The 9,421-nt window shown below is 41.9% G+C and overlaps 1 protein-coding gene across 5 annotated transcripts in view; it reads left to right on the top strand.

Annotated features, from left to right (window-relative positions):
• The first annotated feature begins 3,431 nt into the window (after window positions 1–3,431).
• The window catches only part of syngap1a (synaptic Ras GTPase activating protein 1a), a 116,494-nt gene continuing 110,504 nt past the window's right edge, over window positions 3,432–9,421 (top strand). For 4 of the 5 annotated variants that reach the window (XM_027163497.2, XM_027163495.2, XM_027163493.2 and 1 more), the window contains exon 1: window positions 3,433–3,736. In XM_027163497.2, the coding sequence (XP_027019298.1) occupies window positions 3,715–3,736 (22 nt within the window). In that variant the 5' untranslated portion in view covers window positions 3,433–3,714. Of the gene's footprint in view, window positions 3,737–9,421 lie in introns of all 5 variants that reach the window. The other variant, XM_027163491.2, reaches the window with a different exon arrangement.

Below are 9,421 nucleotides of genomic sequence, written 5' to 3'. Positions count from 1 at the left end.
TTATCCATATAAACCCTTAAAATGTGATGCAACTGCTTTCAGCCAAAACAAAAGATGTAGATCCTTCCTATGGGGCATTGTGTGCTTACTTGTTCAAAAAAGTAAGACATAAATATTACTGTTTACTGAATACAAAACAGTGAATGTAATAAATCAATAAGAATAGGACATCACCTTCTGCTACTGCAATGAAATATACGCAAATAGTTTTATGCACTTTAGTCTCTTCGGTGAATGCATGATCAATCGGCAATTAAGTGAAGCAAATACTGTGTATTAGACTCTTATAACCTACTTCTGCTCTAATACTCGACATATTTTTATGACAAAATTCTAATCTATCAGTGAAAAAGGAAGAAGGTGAAAAACTGTGAAGAGAAGATTTATGACTGAGTATGTTTGGGGGTATTATGAATATTAAAGTAAGTGAATAAATAAAACCTTTGGATTGTTTGTATTTAATAAAGCTTGATTAAGGAGAAATAGTGTTTAATATAAACATGGTTTCTCTCACGAATCTAACGTGAAGGTGGATGCAAGTGCAGAATGAGTTATTTAATAAGAAACAGAAACATAAAGACTAGGATCAAGGCTGCAAAACACAAAGATGAGAGCAAGTCTGTAGACCAACACGTGACCAGGCCTGGTTGTGTAAGGATCACGGAAGGCAAGGCAGACAGAAAGCGACGTCCTCAGCCGAGTGTAACCGATGCTGTCTTAAGTGCCCAAATGTGACTCATGCGGTCACACAGTTGTAGATGGCTTTGGACTACAAGTTAAAAACTAGTTCTTCTACATTGTGTTGAATGAACAGATGCTGAACTGAAGGCATTCAGTCATCTGAACAACACACAGATAAGCTGAGTCTTTATTTGAACTTCCCTCACATGTTCTTCCTCTCCCATACAATCATATGACAGAAAAGGAAAAAAGTGGAGCTAAAACAGGGAAACGCATTCATTTTGACACCAATTAAATGTGAAGTTTCATAATTTTGTGTGGATTATTTACATATTTAACAATATCTTTTTCTATACCGGTTACACAAGCATGGTGCCCCAACAACAGTGAATCCTTTCAGGTGACAGCAAGCTACTCTTAACCTTGGCACTGAGCAGATCCAGAAGAACCAAGCCTGTTGAGGTGCATTTAGTTTTCTTAGAAACGTTTGTCCTGTCCTGTCCATATTGTGTATAGCTTCCTGTCACAGATCAACAGCAAAAGTGTACACATATCTGGAACTTTTTAATAAGGTACAGGAACCACTAAGCTGTGACACAAAACTAGGTATAGGAACATAATGAGGATCAAGACAGGAGAACAGCAAACACGCTGTGACATCAAGAGAAGCTAGACAATGAGAAAAACATGAAGTGAAATTAATTAAGGTAAATAATCACCAAACACAATGAACAGAGGAAATAAAACATTACAATCAAAGAAGACTTGAACTCAAATGTGAACAGTTGCCATCTGGTGGTCTGGCAGGGAAGTGTCTCAAATATCTGTGGCAGGGTTTCCAAGTGGTGCAGGTTCTCTATAACCTCTAACCATAGTGGCAGTGAGAATCATCTGGGTGCCTTATTGTTCATGTGTGCAAGCATGCCGAGATCTTCAATGTCAAGTATGTGATTATGACAGTGTTTGAAATAGCCCTGCTACAGAATCCAATTTCCTGTCATTTTCCTGTATACACCTCAGACCATATAACAACATGTCAGGCTGGCCACTTAAGTGCTCAAAACTATCCTCTGCTCTAAAAGCATGTGGTGGTGGTTATGGCTTTGGACTATCTGTATGATAAAGCTGTGTAAGCTGGGCTTTTGATGAAGGTATTTGATCAACCCTCATCTACTTAATTTTAAATCACGTTCACAGACTAAAAGGTCTACCCAAGCATGTTGTGGTGGATTTGTGGTTAAAGACCCTGGGCTGCTGATCAGAAGGTCATAAGTCCAATCTGCAGGCATGCCAGGCTACCACTGTCAGTCCCTGGAGCAAGGCTCTTGTTCCTCTTTGCTTTAAGGGCACTGTATCATAGCTGACCCTGTTTTCTGACCTCACATAAGCTGGTACATGTTAAGAAAGGAATTTAGTTTTACTGAGTGACAGTAAAGTCTAATTGAAACCTGTTTTGGCAAAAATCTGGGGTCTCATATTTCATCCAATTGAACCGATCATTTTACTGCAGAACAGGTAGCAATAAGCAATTTCTATCAAAGTACAAAACCTAGGTATGAAAATAAACTGGTGTTCTTGAAAATTCAGTGATACAAGGTAAAAAACCTCTGGTACAGACAAACAAGGTAAGGACAACAAGACAAAAGACTCTTACTTCTACATTCCACCTCACATGTTCTTGTATTATGGCTTAAATATAAGGAGCATTCCTCAGAGTATGAATTTAACAAGGAAGACATATACAGGAAGCCCCTTACTGTGTATACTAGTTTGTCTTCCAGAGCTCTGTGCCAACGTGTCCATTTGAACCAACCAATGCATGAGTGAACACAGCATGACGACTACGGATTCAGCAACAGACTTTACGCATTTTACAGCAATGTGGAATTCAGCAGGCGTGTATAATTTAAAGTGCTTTATAAAAAATGTGATCGTCACATGGCCAACTTGCAAATATGAGCAGCTCGTGCTCAAAATAAAGCGTCTATCTACACTATTTTTCTTCTGTTCCACAGTTGCAAAAACTGATTAAGATAATTCACATTTCTCCTTGTGGGTGGAACGTCACAGGTCACATGCATCCACATTTAAGGGACACATTTAGCATAGATACATCCACCTATTGCCATGTTTTTGGGTCACTGAAAGAACATGTACAGTAAAGAAACTCCACATGGAAAATAGATGTGCTCAGGATCTAACCTACTATCATCTATCTATACATTTACATTTTCAACAATAATAATGATGATCTCTCTCTCTCTCTCTCTCTCTCTCTCTCTCTCTCTCTCTCTCTCTCTCTCTCTCTCTCTCTCTCTCTCTCTCTCTCTCTCTCTCTCCTTGTGTGCCATTGGCGGTGGAAGTGAGAGCATACTACTGTAACCAGCTTACATGATCATAACATGCCCGTTGGCCGGGAGCGCGCCTGAGTGTGACTTTTCGCGAGGCCGCGCATAACTGAGAGAGAGAGAAAGAGAGAGAAAGAGAGAGAGAGAGAGAGAGAGAGAGAGAGAGAGAGAGAGAGAGAGAGAGAGAGAGATACTTTAGTGTGTGTCTGTGTGTGGTGTCTGGGTGTCATCAGTTGAAGCAGCTACGAGGAGTTTAAAAATCCTTCATCTTCATCTACTCAAAGTCATTTAGATCAGTATCCGGGTAGCGCGATAATTCATGCGCGCGCCTCTCATACACGTCGCACCCCCCCCCCATGCGCCCCCCTTCTCTCTCTCTCTCTCTCTCTCTCTCTCTCTCTCTCTCTCTCCCACTTTCCTGCTCGCGCGTATTGCAATTATACTACATTTTACTAGTTCGGCATCTTTCCCCTTACTTTTCCGCCGACAATATGGATTAAATTGAGGTTAATTCTGTGCCATATCTTATCCACTCCGTGCAGCCGCCGACATGGGCATTTCTAACGGCCGCCTACATCCTCACACGGCGAACCGATGTGGGTTCTTCTAGCCCGGATGAGGCTTGTTAGAAAGTACCGTCAGATTACCCGGTGAGGCGGGTGGGTGCGTTCGATGCCGTTGGATCATGTCCTATGTGTCTTCACAAGGTAAGGGCTAAAATATAATAATTAGGCCTGTTCGTCTTTTCTCTGTCTCTCTCTCTTGCTTTCTTTTTTTTACCAGCATCCTCATTCCCTTTCTCCATCTCTCCCCCTGCTGAGACGGGCTCGGAGCGCGTTGCGTAATTCGCGGATAATGTGTGTTTAGACCAAATACTGTGCATCTAGTAGGATGCAGTTTTGAAAGAAATTCTTTTAAACGTCGGGCATCAGCTAAAAATCGCTTCCATGACGACGGTTGTTATGCGACGGCTGCTATAGTGAAGCGGATCGAATTCTCATCCGTTACCTGTTGTTGGATGATTAAAGCACTTTACACACATTGTGTAAATAATATCGTGTAACACTTGATTCCCTCAAATTGGAAAACGAAAAACAGACAAGTAAAGAACCGAACGTAGGAAGTTTGTTCCGTGTTTTCACTTTAACTTTGATCCAGTAACCGAATCACCGGAATGCGCCGACCAGCGACAGAACGGAGCGATCCAACCTGCGCGTGACGGCGTGACGCGGATGTTACGCGCAGATGCAGCTGTGCGCTCCAAGGCCAAAACAGTTCATTTATTGAAGGCAAAACGACCCCAGGAGTGTGTAGCAGCAGTGTGTGTATGGTAGTAGTGGGCACAAGTGAGGAACACACTGACGAGATGCATGCACTAAGAGAGACTCGAGAATAACAGGACCACTTCAGTTTAAATGGCGAGGTCATTTTTTTCTCTGCTCACTCACACACTCACTCCACAGGACAATGGATGGAGAAAAAAAATGAAACTATAGTATATTATATTATATTATATTATATTATATTATATTATATTATATTATTATATTAATGATGGTACTCACTCACTATGGTACCGTTAATGATGTGCACACTCAAAACTAGTATAGATACTTTTACAGCTGCAGTAATCTAGGATTAAATACATACTGGTAAATCATAAAAAAAAATTAAGTTTAAGTCGCTGAGAAACCTGTTTGGAAAACGGAACTCTGGACTGGAATAGTTGTCTGTGTTTGAATATCAGTTGGATACACACTATAGGGACCATCTGAGATCCTGGAAAAGGATCTTCATGAACATGTGTGGGAGTCATTCAAATGTAGATTGTTAGAGACTTAATCAAGGATAAACTTAATGCACAATTAAGTGCACACAGTTTTTATATTTAAAAAGTATTTTCTAAACAAGAAGTGAGGAGTTTGGAGTCAGCTGGTGAACTGCAGTCTAGACCCAGGAAAAGTATTTCAGCAGATCATACAGAGTTTTTGGAAAAATACACTAGAGCTGAAATGTATGAAAAAAAAAAGCTGAAGATCAGGGAAACAGTTTGCTTCTATTTCTGCAAATACTCCGTTGCAGCAATTCACATGCTTATGCAAATGATTTAGCTGAAGGCATCTCATCAGACCAGAGATTAGCTTAAAGGCTTAACACATTAAATCAGAGAGAAGAAAGTTTTCGCAGTGATTTAAAAAAAAAGTTATCTACCCTCTGGACGATTAGCAATAAAGACGAATGGACAGAGAGGTATGTGTTTTTAAACTCCATGTCAAATGTAAAGGAATTTATCTGTTCAGAGCTCATGACACTAGTCAGAAGTGGAGTTACTACAAATCTTTATATTACCACTTCAAATTTTCTTAGTTATATCCACAAACCATTCATTCATTCATTCATTCATTCATTCATTCATTCATTCATTCATTCATTCATTCATTTATTTTCTACCGCTTATCCGAACTTCTCGGGTCACGGGGAGCCTGTGCCTATCTCAGGTTTCATCAGGCATCAAGGCAGGATACACCCTGGATGGAGTGCAGACCCATCACAGGGCACACACACTCTCATTCACTCTCTCTCACACACACACACACACACACACACACACACACACACACACACACACACACACACACACACACACACACACACACACACACACACACACACACACACACATCTTAGCACTCTGATGCCTACAAAAAAATAGCACACTAAGGACAATTTTACAGAGATGCCAATCAACCTACCATGCATGTCTTTGGACCGGGGGAGGAAACCGGAGTACCCGGAGGAAACCCCCGAGGCACGGGGAGAACATGCAAACCCCCCACACACAAGGCGGAGGCGGGAATCGAACCCCCAACCCTGGAGGTGTGAGGCAAACGTGCTAACCACTAAGCCACCATGCCCCCATCCACAGACCAATAATTGATTAAATTAATTAAAATGTAAATGTTGTCACTGTTCACACATGGTAACTGTTTATTTGTAATTTTCTACGTAAAGATTCTGCTTAGTCTAAGAAAAGTGACACCACATGCCACACTGGGCTTCATAACCAGGTCCAGCTGATCTTTAATGTAAATCAATTCCAACTATTTTGATTTTCATCCATTTTGTTGAGTTGAGTTGAATTTTACATCCAGGTGAACTGATGGGCAGCACTGGGGCTAAAACCCCAATCTTCCGATCAATAACCCAGAGCCTAAACCCATGAACCACTGCCCTGCGCTAGCCAACACCTCCCTGCATGAGCCACCACCACCCTTTTTTTTTTAAAATTTATGTACAGGATGATTTTGTTTATGTACAGGATGATTTTGTTTATGTACAGGATGATAGACTTTAGTGTATTGTTCTATTTAAGAATCCTTCTGTTCATGCTAAAACAAATAGAAATCTGGCCTACTGTACTTTTGATATTCGTGACACTTATTATTTTCACTTCCTGGTCTTGTCTTTGCCCCTTTGTGACGGCATCCTGTTTCCTGTTATTTCTGTTTCATTCATAATCAGAACATTTATTTAATACTCACCACAAGACAGAAAAATATTAAGTGAGTATTAAATAAATGTTCTGATTATGAATGTGCATCATCTGAATGTGCATCATCACACTTCTTTCCCTTTTCCCACATTCCCTTGCTCCTCAGCTTTGTTTCGTCTTCCTGGTTCTACCATTTCTGAGAATAAATTATACTAGTTGGTCTTTCTCTATTTTGTCCTATGCTATGGCCTGTGACTGTGATGAAATCTGCTTTGCCCTCAGTAAACCTGTCGACAACACACTCTTGCATCTTACACAAACGTTACAAGTCTATTATCCTTTAGTGGTTGTATAGCCGAAACAGAATTTATGACTCTTCCGATATTTTCTTGTTCATCCAAAACAATCCAGAATATGTTATTTAAAAATTCTATAAGGAAAACCCTCTTATGTAGCGTTAGGCTTTTGTCTATAAATATATACATATCTTAGAAAAGCAACCCAAAGAACCCTCTAGGAGAAAATCTGAACTATGAACCGAATCTCATAGATTGACTCTAACACTAGAAAAAAGCTAAAATGGGATTCTTCACTTGAGCACAAATTCACTGTCAAAAAACAAAAAACAAAACAAAACAAAAAAAAAAACAGGCACCAAATTGTACTATTAATTTATATAAACGCTTGTTCTTTAGCTGGTGCTTTTAGTTAAAGGACAGTAAATTGCACCTCTAAAAGACATTTAAGCTACAAAACCTCAGGGAGCAAAAATGTACCTGTGCTGTGAGTGACAGTGAGTGGTTTCCTTGGCTGGAACATACTGTAAGACAGAGATTTCACACTCCAGCTGGAGCCATTTGTCCCACATGATCGCTTTCCAGGTGGAAGATTTGGCAAGTCTACGGCCACTTTACATCCTTCCTCATATCCTACCTTCAGGCAGAATTAGAGATATCAGAAAACATTTTCATCACATACCATTGTGAAATGATGACAGTAAGTGTGTATGAATCACAGAAATTAAGCCATTTTATTTTTTTATGAAATACTGTAGGAGCATTAGAAGTAAATTGTAGACTTTTTATAATTTTTAGTCCAGACAAGTTACAAATTTTAGGGCAGTAGTGGCTCACACAGGGCAGTGGTGGATCACGGAGGGCAGTGGGTGGTGGTGGTGGCTCATGCAGGGCGGTGGTGGCTCGTGCAGGGCGGTGGGGGCTCACCCAGGGAGGTGGTCGCTCATGCAGGGCGGTGGCGGTTCGCACAGGGCGGTGGTGGCTCGCCCAGCGTGTTGGTGGCTCGCACAGGGCAGTGGTGGCTTGTGCAGGGTGGTGGTGGCTCATGCAGGGTGGTGGTGGTTCAAGCAGGGCGCTGGTGGCTCGTGCATCGTGGTGGTGGCTCGCACAGGGCGGTGGTGGCTTGCACAGGGCGGTGGTGGCTCGCGCAGGGTGGTGGTGGCTCACGCAGGGAGGTGGTGGCTAGCGCAGGGCAGTGGTTCATGTGGTTAAGGCTCTGGGTTATTGATCGGAAGATTGAGGTTTTAGCCCCAGTGCTGCCAAGCTGTCGCTATTGGGCCCTTGAGCAAGGCCCTTAACCCTCACTGTTCCAGTGGTGCTGTATCATGGCTGACCCTGTGCTCTGACCACAACCTCCAAAGTCGGGAAATGTGAAGAAAGTATTTCACTGTGCTGTAATGTATATGTGAGAAAGTGAAGGCTTCTGTTAATTGTAGTTACTTAAAGGTTGCCACCTCAAAAATGCCCAGTGTCTTGGGTTTGATTCTGATCTTAGGCTGTGGTCTGTGTGGAGTTTTCCATGTTCTCTGTGTGCTCCTGTTGGTTTGGTTGGATTATCAGGTTTCCTCCCATGTGTGTGTCTCTATATTTTGGTGTAAGACTGGCAAACAATCCAGGTTTATTCTACCACCTTTTGCTAAGGCTTGTGACCCTGACCATAATACATAACAAGTACATACTGAAAATGAACAAACGCAGCTATTTATTTGCGCTTTCTATAAACATGGGACTGTAATGTTCCAAACCTCAACCACACTCATCCCTACTATCTGTACCTTTAGAAAAAAGTACTAAAAAGTAGTCCACTATTCACTGGGATTGTACCCTCAAAGGTATGTACAGTAATTGATATATTTAGTTATCTGACTGTAAAGACGTATCATTACCAAGCATCATCAAAGCCTATAATTGGACCTTTGAGGGTACATTTACAGTGCTTGTACCTGTACAGAACCTGACAGTGTGGGTGGCTTCAGGTCTCCAGAAAAGGAGCACTTCTGTCAACGTTCTGGCTTACAGCCAAATTCACACAGTGCTGAACGAAAGTGTAGTTCAGAACACTACTACAGGGATCCTGTCCATGTCATACAGCAGAACAACATGAAGGAAGCATCCTGGTACATCTGTCTCTGAGTGAACGTATGAATGAGTCCATATGGTCCTCAGGTGCCCCTCAGGCCATGCATATGGTTGCTCTTTGGGTCAGGTATTACACGGCACATACACTTTGTTTAAAATTAAAATTAAACAGACTTCTGTACCTCAGCATCAACAGAAACATTGACCCACCCACCCATTTTGTATCGTTCATTCAATTCATTCTCTACCGCTTATCCGAACTTCTCGGGTCACCAGGAGCCTGTGCCTATCTCAGGCGTCATCGGGCATCAAGGCAGGATACACCCTGGATGGAGTGCCAACCCATCACAGGGCACACACACACACTCTCATTCACTCACACACTCACACACTATGGGCAATTTTTCCAGAGATGCCAATCAACCTACCATGCATGTCTTTGGACCGGGGAGGAAACCAGAGTACCCGGAGGAAACCCCCGAGGCATGCAACATGCAAACTTCACACACACAAGGCGGAGGCGG

This window comes from Tachysurus fulvidraco, chromosome 10 (genome assembly GCF_022655615.1).
Source record: "Tachysurus fulvidraco isolate hzauxx_2018 chromosome 10, HZAU_PFXX_2.0, whole genome shotgun sequence".
In the NCBI taxonomy this organism is placed as follows: Eukaryota; Metazoa; Chordata; class Actinopteri; order Siluriformes; family Bagridae; genus Tachysurus; species Tachysurus fulvidraco.
The sequence above is the reverse complement of the archived record's forward strand: the minus strand, read 5'-3'. Positions and strand labels throughout refer to the sequence as shown.